Here is a 15,950-nt window from a genome sequence, read left to right as displayed (position 1 = left end):
AATATCTATGGTTGCCTTCAAATTCAAAGGTTGTGTAATTCTAAAAGATTTTATGGCCTGCATGCACACTTTAAAATATTAAAATAGTCTTTAAAAAGTTTTTTCAACCTGTGACTTTTGCATTTCATACTTCTACAGTAGTAGAAAAACTTTTGTCTTCTGTTATTTTTTTTCTTTTTGTACTTTTAAACACACCCATATGAAATGTGAAAGGCTTATAATGAAATTCAGTAATAAAATTCATCTTCAGCATGTGTAAGGCCCTGGATTTTATTTCTAGCAGTGTGAAAAGAAGGAAAAAAAAGGGGAATAGGGAAAGAGAAAAGAAAGAAGAAAAGGCAGGGGATATTGATAGAGTGACTGCCTAGCATTCATGAAGCCCATGTTCTATCCTCAGCACCACCTGTATTGAAAGTGGTGACCTACACTTGCAATCCCTGCACTTGAGAGGGATCAGAAGTTCAAAATCTTTCTTGATTATAAAGATAATGGAGGCCAGTCTGAGAAATTTGAGGTCCTATCTAAAAAAAAAGAAAGAAAGAAAAATAGTTGTTAATTATCTATAATCCTTTTCAATTATATTTGTTAAATTATATTATTCTATTGTATGAGTGTTTTTGCATGTTTTGCATGTTTCTCCCTTTGTTGGCCAGAATAGTGAGTCAGATTCCCCTGGAAGTGGAGTGACTGGAAACAGAAGCTGAGACCTTTGGTAGAGCAGAAAGTGCTCTTAACTACCGAACTCTCAATTTCCCTAGTATTAGGCTTACTTTTTAATGGTATTTTAATTAATCTTAATTTTAATTGTTTTGTGCTAATAAACTAAGATATTTTCTCTACTTAGAAAAAATGAAAGTAGCTCAATGGTTTTATTTTGAATATATTTGTAGCATGAATTTTCTAAACCATCATGGAATTTCAGCAGACTCTAAAGACTATTAGGCACCACACCATTTAAAATAACTGCCCAAAATATTGTAAAACCGCTTCTGAAACATTTAATTTATTGCCCATCTAGATCACATGTAAGAGGAATCTGAGATTCATAATGGAAGATTAGTACCAAAGATTTGTTAGGTTACTATTGCATTTCTACATCTTTTCATCCAATTAATGAGGACCTCAGAGAGTAACTATGGGAACTTAGAATCTATCACCTGAGTCCTTGGGCTTCTTTGTACTTTGGGCCTTGATCTTCAAAGAAACAGCAAAAGTTCATGTTGGTAGAACCAGGGAAGTCTGTAGTAGGAATATGTTGGAGCAGAGGTTCATGTTTCCTCAAAACAAGTTGTAAACCTGACAGAAGAAACTTCCCAAAAAACTTACAGGTGACCAACATGACCTATGGATAAAAGTTCATAATATTATTGTCAAAGAACATAATAAAGTTCCATACAAGACATCTGCAATTTGAATCTGGAAAACTCCAAAAACAGTAATCTGCCTTTAGTAAAGTCCAGGAACAAGGAAGAACAACATAGTTGTTGCATGTTATAGCATGACTTTTCTAAACCATCACGGAATTTCAGCAGAGACTGTAAAGACAGATCTTTAGGCACCACACCATTTAAAATAACTGCCCAAAATATTGTAAAACCACTTCTGAAACTTAAAATTTATGTTGCATAGTTACTGTTAAACTACCAAAATGAGAAAGAGTAAAGTTGGGTTTTGTTTATACCTGAGTCCCACTCCTTTATTAACCAATTACTGATATGGCTAACCTCACATATCATATGTAATTTTAGAAACTCTAATATAATTTAATTTTATACTCTGATTCTGACTTTAAAACTAATTATAAAATTAAAGATGATATTGTCTGGGTTGCTCCATGTGGTCTGTGGATTGTATCTTGGGTAATTCGAACTTCTGGGCTAATATCCACTTATCAGTGAGTGTATACTCTGTGTGTGTGTGTGTGTGTGTGTGTGTGTGTGTGTGTGTGTGTGTTTAATTGGGTTACCTCACTCAGGATGATATTTTATAGTTCCATCCATTTGCCAATGAATTTAACAAAGTCATTGTTTCTGATAGCTGAGTAGTACTCCATTGTGTAGATGTACCACATTTTCTGTATCCATTCCTCTGTTGAAGGAGCTGAAGGGGCTTGCAACCCAATAAGAACAACAATACCAACCAACCAGAGCTCCCAGGGACTAAACCACTACCCAAAGAGTACATATGGACAGACCCATGGCTCCAGCTGCATATGTAGCAGAGGATGGCCTTGTTGGGCACCAGTGGGAGGAGAAGCCCTTGGTCATGCCAAGGCTGGACCCCCCAGTATAAGGGAATGTCAGGGCGGGAGACGGGAAGGGGTGAGTGGTTGGGGAGGGGGAACACCCTTATTGAAGAAGGGGAGGGGGGATAGGATAGGGGTGTTATGGACAGTAAACCGGGAAAGGGGATAACATTTGAAATGTGAATTTAAAAAATCCAATAAAATTTTTTTTAAAAAAAAATAAAAGTATTGATTGATGGTTTTATCAGTTTCTGTTCTTCAAACCAGATATGTGGCTTACTTAGTAAGCATGCTGGATAAATGGTTGGGTACTAAACACCATTGATAGCACAAATATGGAAAACTTAACCTCAGTCCTGCCACAGACTAATCAGACCTGAACATTCTAAGTTTTGCAACTGAAAGGGTACAGGAAATTAAAGCCTCTAGCAAATGACTTGGCTGCATATATTCAAATCCTAATAAAGACACTTAAGACAAAAAAAAAAGGACCATCCAAAGAGAGACCTGCCAGGAGTGCACAAGGCTGAGGAGCCGCAGTCTCCATCTGGAAACAGAGCTGGAGCTGTTCCACAGCCCTCGGACACAAAACCTGCCCACAGAGAGCTGGTCTGCAAGGAGCATTCTTCCTCCTAACCCCATAGCACACAGGCAGGACACCACTTTCTCTCCATTGACTGTCCAGGAGAGACATGCCAGGAACACACAGGGCATGCAGGGCAGCCTGGAACAGGGCCCTTCCAGTCTCCAACTTCCGTCCAGAGCTGGGGCTGTCCCACAATGCTCCAAACCCAAAATCTGCCCAGAGAGAACTGGTCTCCCAAGAGCACACTCACTGCTAAGATCACAGCCTCACAGGCACATAAGAGAAACAAACTCCAACTAGAAAGAGCAAGACCAACTAACATCAGAAATAACCAGATGGCGAGAAGCAAACACAAGAACCTAAGCAACAGAAACCAAGACTACTTGGCAATATCAGAACCAAGTTCTCCCACCACAGCAAATACTGGATACCCCAACACACTGGAAAAGCAAGATTCATATTTAAAATCACATCTCATGATGATGATAGAGAACTTTAAGAAGGACATAAATAACTCCCTTAAAGAAATACAGGAGGACACAGGTAAACAGGTAGAAGCCCTTAAAGAGAAAACACAAAAATCCCATAAAAAATTACAGGAAAACACAACCAAACAGGTGAAGGAATTGAACAAAACCATCCAGGATCTAAAAAAGAAAACAGAAACAATAAGGAAATCACAAAGAAAGACTACCTTGGAGATAGAAAACCTAGGAAAGAGATCAGGAGTCATAGATGCAACCATCACCAACAGAATACAAGAGATTGAAGAGGGAATCTCAGGGGCAGTAGATACCATAGAAAATATTGACACAATAGTCAAAGAAAATGCAAAAGACGAAAGGCTCCTAACCCAAAACACCCAGGAAAACAAGGACACAGTCAAGACCAAACCTAAGAATAATAGGTATAAAAGACAGCAGAGATTCCCAACTTAAAGAGCCAGTAAATATCTTCAACAAAATTATAGAAGAAAACTTCCCTAAACTAAAGAAAGAAATGCCCATGAACATAAAAGAAGCCTACAGAACTCCAAATAGATTGGACCAGAAAAGAAATTCCTCCTGTCACATAATAGTCAAAACAACAAATGCACAAAACAATATTAAAAACAGTAGGGGGAAAAGGTCAAGTAGCATATAAAGGCAGACCTATCAGAATTACACCAGACTTCTCACCAGAGACTATGAAAGCCAGAAGATCCTGAGCGGATGTCATACAGGCCCTAAGAGAACACAAATGCCAGCCCAGGCTACTCTATCTAGCAAAACTCTCAATATAGATGGAGAAATCAAGATATTCCAAAACAAAACCAAATTTACACAATATCTTTTCACAAATCCAACCCTACAAAGGATAATAGATGGGAAACTCCAACAAAAGAAGGGAAACTACACCCTAGAAAAAGCAAGAAAGTAATCATCTTGCTACAAACCCAAAAGAAGATAGCAACACAAACATAATTCCACCTCTAACAACAAAAAATAACAAGAAACAATCACTATTCCTTATTATCTCAACATCAACGGACTTGAGTCCCCAATAGACATAGACTAACAAACTGAATATGTAAACAGGAGCCAGCATTTTGCTGCATACAGGAAACACACCTCAGTGACAAAGACAGACACACACTACCTAACAGTAAAAGACTGGAAAAAAATATTTCCATGCAAATGGTCACAAGAAACAAGCTGGAGTAGCCATTCTAATATCAAATAAAAGTCGACTTTCAACCAAAAGATAAGAAAGGACACTTCATACTCATCAGTGGAAAAATCTACCAAGATCAATTCTCAATTCTGAACAACTGTGCTCCAAATACAAGGGCGCCCACATTCATAAAAGAAACGATACTAAAGCTCAAAACATACGTTGCACCACACACAGTAATAGGCTTCAACTCAACACTCTCATCAATGGACAGATCATGGAATCAAACTAAACAGAAACACATTGAAACTAACAGAAGTTATAAACCAAATGGATTTAACAGACATCTATAGAACATTTAATCCTAAAACAAAAGAATATACCTTCTCAGCACCTCATGGTACCTTCTCAAAAGTTAAACATATAATTGGAGGCAAAATCAGCCTAATAGATACAAGGAGACTGAAATAATCCATGTATCCTCTCAGATCACCATGGAAGTAGGCTGGTCTTCACTAACAAAAATCAACAGAAAACCCACATACGCATGAAAGCTAAAGAACACTGTACTCAAGGCAAAGTTGGTCAAGGAAGAAATAAAGACTTTTTAGAATTTAATGACAATGAAGGCACAATATACCAAAACTTATGTGATGCAATGAAAGCAGTGCTAAGAGGAAAGCTCATAGCCCTGAGTGCCTCCAAAAAGAAATTGGAGAGAGCATACACTGACAATTTGACAGCATACCTGAGAGCTCTACAACAAAAAGAAGCAAATATACCCAAGAGGAGTAGAAGGCAGGAAATAAACTCAGGGCAGAAATCAAACAAGTAGAAACAAAAAGAACTAGACAAAGAATCAACAAAACCAGGAGCTAGTTCTTTGAGAAAATCAACAAGATAGATAAACCCTTAGCCAGCTTAACCAGAGGGCACAGAGACATATCCAAATTAACAAAATGAGAAATGAAAAGGGAAACATAACAAGAGAAACTGGGGAAATCCATAAAAATCATCAGATCCTACTACAAAAGCCAATACTCAATAAAACTGGAAAATCTGGAGGAAAGGGACAATTTTCTAAACAGCAGTTACCGAAGGTAAATCAGGATCAGAGAAACCATCTAAACAGTCCCATAACCCCTAAAGAAATAGAAGCAGTCATTAAAAAAATCTCCCAACCAAAAAAAAAGCCCAGAACAATATGGATTTAGTGCAGAATTCTATCACACTTTTAAAGAATACCTAATAACAACAATCCTTAAACTTTTCCAAAAAATAAAAACAAAAGGAACACTACCCAATTTGTTCTTTGAAGCTACAGTTACTCTTATACCCAAACCACACAAAGACCCAACAAAGAGAACTTCAGACCAATCTCCCTCATAATGATCAATGCACAATACTCAATAAAATCTCACAAACCGAATTCAAAAACACATCAACACAATCATTCACCATGGTCAAGTAGGCTTCATTCCACGGATGCAAGGATGGTTCAATGGAAGCCCATTTGTGTAATCCACTATATACACAAACTGAAGGAAAAAAAAAAAACGATCTTTTCATTAGAGGCTGAGAAAGCATTTGACAAAATTCCACACCCCTTCATGATAAACATCTTGGAAAGATCAGGAAATCAAGGCCCATATTTATTCATAGTAAAGGCAAAATACAACAAAACAAGTAGACAACATCAACCTAAATGGAGAGAAACTTGAAGCAATCTCACTAAAATCAGGGACGAGACAAGGCTACCCACTCTCTCCCTACCTATTCAGTATAGTACTCCAAGTCCTAGACAGAGCAATAAGACAATGAAAAGAGGTCAAAGGGAAACAAATTGAAAAGGAAGAAGTCAAAATATCACTATTTGCAGATGATATGGTAGTATACTTAAATGACCCCAAAAATTCCACCAGAGAACTCCTACAACTGATAGACAACTTCAGCAAAGTGTCTGGATATAAAATTAAATCAATAGCCCTCCTCTATTCAAAGGGTAAACAGGCTGAGAAAGAAATTAGAGAAATGACAACCTTCACAATAGCCACAAATAATATAAAATACCTTGGTGTGACTCTAACCAAGAAAGTGAAAGATCTGTATGACAAGAACTTTAAGTCGCTGAAGAAAGAAATCTAAGTTCTCAGAAAATGGGAAGTTCTCCAATGCACATGGATTGGCAGGATTAATCTAGTAAAAATGGCTATCTTGCCAAAAGCAATCTACAGATTCAATGCAATCCCTCATCAAAATTCCAAATCAGTTCTTCATAAAATTAGAGCAATTTTTCAATTCATTTGGAAAAGCAAAAAAACTCAAGATAGCGAAAACTATTCTCAACTATAAAAGAACTTCTGGGGGAACCAACATCCCTGACCTCAAGCTGTATTACAGACCAATAGTGATTAAAACTGTATGGTATTGGTACAGAGACAGACAGGTAGATCAAGGAAATAGAATTGAAGACCCAGAAATGAACCCACATTCCTATGGTCACTTGATCTTTCACAAAGGAACCAAAACCATCCAATGGAAAAAGGGCAGCCTTTTCAACAAATTTTTGGCTCAACTGGAGGTCAGCATGTAGAAGAATGCAAATTGACCTGTTCTTATCTCCTGTCCAAGTGGATCAAGGACCTCCACATAAAACCAGATACACTTGAAACTAATAGGAGAGAAAGTGAGGAAGAGCCTCAAACATATAGGCACAGGGGAATATTTCCTAAATAGAACACCAATGTCTCATGCTCTAAGATTAAAAATTGACAAATGGGAGCTAATAAAATTGCAAAGCTTCTATAAGGCAAAGAACACTCTAAATATGGCAAAACGGGAATTAACAGATTAGAAATAGGTCTATACCTATTCAATAGATGTATAATATCTACAAAGAGCCCAAGAAGTTAGACTCCAAAAATTCAAATAACCCTATTAAAAATGGGGTGCAGAGCTAAACAAAGAATTCTCAGTTGAGGAATATCGAATGGCTGAGAAGTACTTAAATGTTCAACATCCTTAGTCATCAGGGAAATGCAAATCAAAACAACCCTGAGATTCCACCTCACGCCAGTCAGAATGGCTAAGATAAACTCAGGTGATAACGGATGCTCGTGAGGATGTGGAGAAAGAAGAACACTCCTCCACTGTTGGTGGGATTGTAAGCTGGTACAACCACTCTGTAAATCATTCTGGAGGTTCCTCAGAAAATTGGACATAGTACTACCTGAGGACCCAGCTATACCACTTCTGGGCATATACCCAAATGACGCTCCAACATATAACAAGGACACGTGTTCCACTATATTCATAGCAGCCTTATTTATAATAGCCAGAAGCTGAAAATAACCCAGATGTCCTTTAACAGAGGAATGGGTACAGAAAATGTGGTACATTTACACAATGGTATACCGCTCAGTTATTAAAAACAATGACTTCATGAAATTCTTAGGCAGATAGATGGAACTAGAAAATATCTCGTGTGAAGTAACCCAGTCACAAAAGAACACACATAGTATGCACTCACTGATAAGTGGCTATTAGCCCAAAAGCTTGAAAAAATTCACAGATCATATGAAGCTCAAGAAGAAGGAAGACCAAGTATGGATGCTTCATTCCTTCTTAGATGGAAGAACAGACTACTCGGGATATACAAGGACAAAGAGTGAAGCAGGGACTGAAGGAAAGGCCATCCAGAGACTGCCCCATCTGGGAATCCATTCCATATGCAGCCATCAAACCCAGTCACTAATTGCTAATTTCAAGAAGTGCTTGCTCACAGGAACCAGATAACAGTGTGTCCTGAGAGGCTCTGCCAGACCCCTATGCATAACAAATGAGGATGCTTGGAGCTAACCATTGGACTGAACTAGTGGACTCCAATGGAGGAGTTAGAGAAAAGAATGAAGGAGCTAAGGGGGTTTGCAACCCCGTAGGAAGAACAGCAGTATCAACCAACCAGACCCCACCAGAGCTCCCAGGGACTAAACCACCAACCAGTGAGTACACATGGAGGGACCCATGACTCCAACAACATATGTAGCAGAGGATAGCATTTTCTAGTATCCAAAGGAGGAAAAGCCATTGGTCCTATGAAGACTAGTTTTTCCAATGTAGGGTAATGTGAAGGCATTGAGGTTGATGTGGGTGGGTGGGATTGGGAGCATCCTCATAAAATCAGGGAGAAGGAGGGAAAGGGGGTAACATTTAAAATGTAAATACATAAAATATCAAAAATAAAATTAAAAAAAACAATCTGTGGCAAAATGGCTCCTCCAAAACTTAAATTTTCATAATAAAGAACTGTCAATGATAGTCAGATGGATGGTATCTTAATGAATTCAAAAGAAATACTATAAAAATTATTAATGAGAGGCCTGGAAAGATGTCTTGGCAATTAAAAGTACCTGCTGCTATTGCAGAGAACCTGGGTTCAGTTCCTATCACCCACTTTGGGTAATACACCCCTACTTATTACTCCAGTTTCAGGAGATTCAATGCCACTTTCTGGCCTCCACAGCCAGCACACACTTGTATATACAAGCAAACAGGCACATACACGCATATACACTTTTTAATGATCAATAAAATTACATACAGCAAACATTGAGTGAATTCAAAGATTACAAAATGCTGAATAAAATTAAGATACCAATGAAGAATATAAAAGAAGAATTAAATGAAGCAAAGAAGGAAAATTAAATTGAAATTTTGAAAATCAAAGGCTCAGAAATTCAAATGGAAACATACTTAACCCTCACAGTAGATTGGACAAGTGAAGATAGAATATTAGAACTTGAAAACAAGGGTTGGGGATTTAGCTCAGTGGTAGACAAGCGCAAGGCCCTGGGTTCAGTCCTCAGCTCTAGAAAAAAAAAGAACTTGAAAACAAGGTAGACAAAGAAATTTTAAAGTACAAACAAAACATACAGAACATTTCTAATAGCAGTGAAATACCAAAAGTAAAAATACATGGACATAGAAGAAGAAAGAAGTATAACTGCTATTCTTTGTACAATATTTTTATTAAGTCTTTGATATTTTCATGCACTGTATTTTAATTATTTGCTACCTCCTCTCCCTGACTCTTCTCATATCTAGCTCCCAACCCACCTGCCCCTACCGCCTCCCCTTGTGTGTTCTCTCTCTCTCTCTCTCTCTCCCCTCCCTCTGTCCCTCTCTCCCTCTCTTCCTCTTTCCCTCCCTCTTTCTCTCTCTCTGTCCCACTGAGTCACATTTGTGCTGCTCATATACTCATGGGTGTGGAACTATCTGCTGACATGTGGTTGACCTACTGGGAACCATACCCTGAAAGAAAAGAAAAAAAAAAGACTAGCTTTCTCCCAGAAGCCATCAACTCTCAATAGCTCTTCAGTTGAGGAAAGGAATTCATGAGCTCCTCCCAGTTTCATGATAGAATGTTGATTTGCCTGTCTTGTGGCAAGCACAGCTACTGTGAGTTCATAAGTAAACTGGTCTTGTTGTATCCAGTAGAGTGTTTTGCCCCTGTCCTCCTAGACCTCTGGCTCTTAGAAGCTTTTCACCCTTTTCTGTAACAGTCCCTGAGCCTTGGAAGGAGATAGATACAGGTGTCCCATTTGTGACTGAGCATACTACTGAGACATGCTCTGCACTTAGACCAGTTGTTTCTCTATTAACCACTGCCCACTGCACATGTACACAGACACATACACAAATATTTTAAGACCTGAACTAATCTGTATGTAGAAATAAAAACTTGGAAAGTAGTTTGATATGATTCCATTTAGCAGAATTATAGTTATAGGTTCACCCTGGAGGCTTGTGAGCTCCTCAACCATTTATGGTACCTCCTAATATACAGAAAGTAGGTGATGAACATTGTAAAAGAGAAGTCTAGCTGAACAAGTGAATGAATAAAAACCTAATCACCAGGGTGAAGTTTAACAACTGAACTGTCATTTAAATCTGCTAGAAGAAGGAAAACCAGCTCTCTCCAATGCAGTAATATTAGATATATATATCAACCACATGTTTAGGAGTAGTTGACTAACAGACTCTAAAAATTCTTTGTGTGGATTTGGAAAGGGGAGAGGATCTGGAAAGACTTGAGTGAGGGGAAGAAAAAGATCAAAATATATTTAAATTTTAAAATTGTTTTAATAGTAAAAATATAATTAAAAATTAAAAATGTTAATTAGATCAAATACAATATAAAAGGACTACAGAGATGGCTCAGTGGTTATGAGCATTAGTTGCTCTTCCAGAGGGCCACAGTGCATTGCCAGCACCCACATGACAGTTCATACCTATCTGTAACTCCAGTCCTGGAGTATACAATGTTGTATTCTGACTTTTGTGGATACTACACGCACACACGTGATGCATGATGCAAAGATATACATACAGGCAAAACACCCATACACAATAAATAAATGTATTAGTGAATAAGGCAGAGTATCTGGGATATACTGTGCCATCTACCTCTCTATGACCCACACTTATTTCCATGAGGTAGGCTGTGACCCAGTCTTGGGACACACTGAAAGATTGCCATGCATCTCTTCCGCCTGATGGATGGAACCAGCTCAACACTGTTCCTCCTGGCCAGAAGACGGAGAAAGCAGTGCCATGCTTCCACAGCTCCTATTGTCTCTTTTCCTCATCCTTCCCTCCTGAACGCTTGAGCACTCTGTGAACCAGAGGTATTTGTCAATTCTGATCAGAGCCCTACTACCTTATGAAGATCATGTCTACAATAGTCAGCAAAGCAACTAAAGTTACATACTAGTCCCAAGGTGTACCTGCTCAATTAAAATTTTTCCTTAACTCTTTTTTTACACTTGATCTTAGCCAAAAGAAATTTTAAAAATTGTATTTACTTAGAGGCATTCAGAATGTCAACAAAACAGCCACAAATTTTTTTGAAATTACAGAGTGGTATTCAGTTAACAGAACAATTATCTTCCTATAAGCTGCATCAGAGACAACTGAAAAAAAAACAAAAAGAAAACCAAAAGAAAAAAACAAAGAAGGGGGGAAAACCAAACTACTGTCCCCATATATAACTAATTTGTGCTGTGCACCAACAAGAACCTGCTTATTCCATTCTGTACATGTTACATTTAGGGGTTGCAATACATACACTACTTTATTAGCCATTTGGTAATATCCACATATTTGTAGCAGACCCCATAAAATGCCACCTTATAACACATGGAGGAAAGTGGAAACCCTGAGATTCCCCTTAAGAATGACCTATTCTTGAGTGAGAGACCTTGGAACACTTAGCCCTAAATGGGATGTGTCCATCAAAAACCTCCTTCAGAGTTCAGAGAACTCTGAAGAGGAGGCAGAAAGTGTAAGAACCAGAGGGCATGTAGAACAACAAGAAAACTTCTAAATCAGCATAAGCAAAGCTCATATGAACTCAATAGACACTGAAGCAGCATGCACAGGACCTCCATGGGTCTATAACACATCCTCTGTGAATATATTATGACTTCCAGTTTAGTGTTTTGATGGGATTCCTGAGTTTGTGAACAAATGGGTCTCTCATTCTTCTACCTTCTCTTGGGCTCTTTTTCCTTCTGTTGGTTGGTCATGTCTAAGTTCAATATGATACTTTGTTTTATCTGGTTATATTTTAAGTTGTTATATTTTGGATGGATGGATGGATAGATGGGCACATGGATGGGCAGATGGATGGATGGGCAGATGGATGGGTGAATGAATGAATGAATGAATGAATGAATGAATGAATGAATGAATGCCTAGACACTAGAATAAAGGTTAACAATTAAGCTGTCACTTATACCTGCTGAGAGAGGGGAAATCAGTTTTCTACAATAGATACTAGGTATATCAGATATTTATATTGTTATATCAGGCCTCATGTTCAGGAATAGTTGACCAACATTTGATAGACTTCACAGGTTTTTTTGTTTCTTCTTTGTTTTTGTTTGTTGGGAGATGCTTTTATTTAATTACAGTATGGTGACTTTTTTATTTGGGTGTGTGGTTTTACTTTGTTTTCTCAATTTGATGGGGGTTGTTGCACTGTTTTCTTTGTTTTTTGAGGAAACTTAAAAATTGGGAGGATGGGGAAAGAAGAAAGATCTGGAAGGACTTAGGGGAAAGGAAGAATATGATCAAAATATATTTAGATTTAAAATTTATTTTACTTAATAAAATTTTTAAATGATGTACTCTTAACCAAGTCTTAACACCAATTACAGGGACTATGATACTGCCACTACATCAAGGAGGCATACCATCCCATCCCCCAAGTTTGAATTGCCCCTGCAGATGCCCCACCCTCAAATCAGTCACATGTGATACCCATTGCAATGGCATGTAATTGCTTCTGTCCAATTCATCTTTATTTCTATCAGGTTCCTATTTAGGTACCAATCATGTTTTATGACTTTTCTTGTGAAGAAGTGGACAAACATCTGCTAACCCCAGGTGGGGTGCTAAAGGACAGACCAAAGAAACCGCTAAACCCAAGTCTGGCTTGGTGAGCCCATGAGTTTAACAGTTACTTATACAAGCTTGGGTGGAGGATTACTAGCAGGAGCATGGGTGACTCAAAGGCAACTGCATCACTAAGAAGTTCATCCCAAGATGGATGATAACACACAAAAGCTTCATTACTACTTGCAGGCAACACCATCAGTAAGACTCCTCTTCTGCACCAATTTTTACTGCTTCTGTGATCTTTCAGAGGAGACCCTTGGATAATAACTTTCTGAGTTTCCTGATTCAGTAAGTTTTGTGAGCTTCCTAGCCTTGTAAGTTTTGTTAATATCCTAAGTCATATAGGTCTATCTTCTCCCTCTAGGAGGAACTATTTCAATTCAGAGGAAACAACTACATAATGTTCATGAATCAATAAAATTAATAGTTAAGAGAGCTATTACCAAAAAAGGATTTATAAACTCAGTGTAATTCTCATCAAATTTCCAGTGGCATTCTTCACAGATATAGGAAAGGAAATTCTAGGACCCATAGGAAAATATAAAATACTGCAAATATTCAAAGCAATATTGAGTAAAAGGAGCAATGCAGGAGTCATCCAATGCCTTAGTTTATTTTATAAAACTGTATTAACAGGAATAATAAAATTCTGTCAGAAAATCAACACACAGACCAATGGAATAGCCTGAGAAGGTCTAGAAATAAGTCCAAGAAGCTACTTTTACCTGAGTCTTGACATTGGAAAAACACAGCCTCTTTAATAAGTGGTGCAAAGGAAACTGGATATCGACAAAGAGAATGCTGAAATGGACTAACTGAAAAATGAATCAAGCAGGAGACTGATATTTAAAATATAAATGACAAAAAAGCAAACAGTCTGGTAAATAAATGGGCAGTAGAAATAAACTGACACTTTTCAGGAGAAAAAACTACAAATAGTCAATAAATGCATGAAACAGAAGGTTCAGACTTACCCATCAGAAAAATACAAATCAAAACTACAGTGAGATTCAATTTCATCAGAGTCAGAATGTCTACTATCAGAAAACAACAATAACAATGCTGGCAACTGTAAAGGAAAGGAACCCTTATTCTCTGTTGGAGAGTATGTGTATTATTAGTGTAGCCACTATGGAAATTGGTGTGGAACTTCTTCTAAAAATAAAACTACCTTATACTTCAACTATGCTACACCATTACATGGAATCTGTCTAGAATTGATCAGCGCATAAAGAAAATGTAGCACATATGTGCATAATGGAGTTTACTTCACCATATAGAAGAATGAAATTATGTCTTTTGCAGGAAACTGGATGGAACGAAGATCAGCATGTTAAAGAAATAATCCAGACCCACAAAAGAAAAGAAAAGGCATATCTTTTAAATCTGCTTAAAAGAACTATGAACTGTGTAGAACAAGGAAAAAGAATTGGGATAGACAGTATAGGGCGATGATGATAAAGTACTTTATATGCCTATATGGAAGTAACACAATGAAACACCTTTGTACAAGTAAATCACACTTTAAAATACTGTAGGAGGAAAATTCTTATGTCTTCAAAGAATTAGACCAGAAAGGACATTAAATGCCATCTTGCTCAAACATAATTTTTTAAGTTAATGTTCAGAAGTAGGGAAGTCTATACTGTAGCTAGTCTATGGTAAAACCAACTCCAGAGAATAACAGCCTCCTTTTCTTGACCTGTACACTGCAAATGCAAAACTAATTCCCTGCATCTCAGTAAAAAGAAAATCCCAATACCTCTTTATGATAAGCAAAAAAACAAAAAGGGATTCTGTATTGATGTATATCCTTAAAAAAATTTTAAAAAGCGAGCTTTTATATTCTTTTGTGACCTGGAGTGTGACTCTCATGCTTGCAAAATATTCACGAGGCCTGTGTTGAATCACCAAAATTACACATAAAAAATAATGTTTTCATATATTCTTGATAAAGTTTCCATATCAAATATATGATTTGTAGATATTTACTCACATTTCATGAGTTAAATTTCACTTCTTTGATGGTATTCTTTATAGCTTTCAAGTTTTAAGTTTTTATGAGGTCCTATTTTTCAACTTTTGTTAGTATTTTTCCTTTGTTAGGTGTATTTGTAAAGCATGACTTTTAAAGCATTGCCTAATTCAGAGTCACAAAGATTTCCACCTTCAGATTCTAATTCTTCTAGGAATTGTACTATTTTAGCTTTTGTGTTTAGGGCTCCAATCATTTTGACTTGGCTTATGTATGTGCTTTGAAAGTTCAACTCTAATCTTTTGTGTGGAAATGTCCGTTCTACCCTTGTTTGTAACTTATGTGAGTGTTGGCTGTTTTTCATTTTAGGCCCCAGCACAGTGTATACCAGGGCAATGGCAGTGGGGGGTTCCCCAGGTAAATATCAACCTCCAGTATCTAATTTTCAGTCTTTCTTTTCACTGTATTTGTATTAAGAATCCCTGAAAACTCAAGTCATGGTAACTAGGTTTATAGCCTTCTTCCTTTATTTATTAGCTATGACTCCTTTAACTGTTACATTTTCATCTCCTCATTTGTAAAATTGATACAGTGATGTTATAGCATTCTAAGTTTTCTTCCATGATTTTTGGAAAGATGAAATGAGATCATGTTTGTGGAAAACATTTTATAAAGAAGTGCTACATAAACATGAAAAAATTGTGCATTTTTAGTATTGGAAATGTTGGCATTTTTCTAGCTTCACTTCAGGTTTTTCTTAGCTTATCTCACACTCCTAAATAAGAACCATTTAGGTATATGAATTGCTTCAGTTTTAATATTAAATTATTAGATTTTATTATAATTTAATTTTACAATTATATTTTATACTTTATTATATATGATTTTATATTATAAATTGTATATGGTTTAAATGTTATATAATTAATAAAGGTAAATTATTAAAGCAAAATATTAAAAACTGTTTCAATATTTTGGAATTTGGGAATATTTACATAGCTATTACTGGTTGAACACTCCTAAAATACAAA

The 15,950-nt window shown here is 36.9% G+C and overlaps 1 protein-coding gene across 13 annotated transcripts in view; it reads left to right on the top strand.

Moving 5' to 3' along the window:
• The window catches only part of Boll (boule homolog, RNA binding protein), a 128,984-nt gene that overhangs the window by 37,148 nt on the left and 75,886 nt on the right, over window positions 1-15,950 (top strand). For 10 of the 13 annotated variants that reach the window (XR_001839681.3, XR_005488953.2, XM_006244941.5 and 7 more), the window contains one exon: window positions 15,289-15,336. The exons of 1 other annotated variant lie outside the window; for it this stretch is intronic. Coding sequence is in view for 10 of the 12 variants with exons in the window: in XM_006244941.5 (XP_006245003.1) it covers window positions 15,289-15,336 (48 nt within the window). In the remaining 2 variants the exon portion in view is untranslated. Of the gene's footprint in view, window positions 1-2,097; window positions 2,471-14,249; window positions 14,843-15,288; window positions 15,337-15,950 lie in introns of those variants that run through there. 2 more of the 13 variants (XM_063267602.1, XM_039084087.2) reach the window with 2 other exon arrangements.

This window comes from Rattus norvegicus, chromosome 9, assembly GCF_036323735.1.
Source record: "Rattus norvegicus strain BN/NHsdMcwi chromosome 9, GRCr8, whole genome shotgun sequence".
Taxonomy (NCBI): domain Eukaryota; kingdom Metazoa; phylum Chordata; class Mammalia; order Rodentia; family Muridae; genus Rattus; species Rattus norvegicus.
This window is presented reverse-complemented; position numbering and strand designations above follow the sequence as displayed.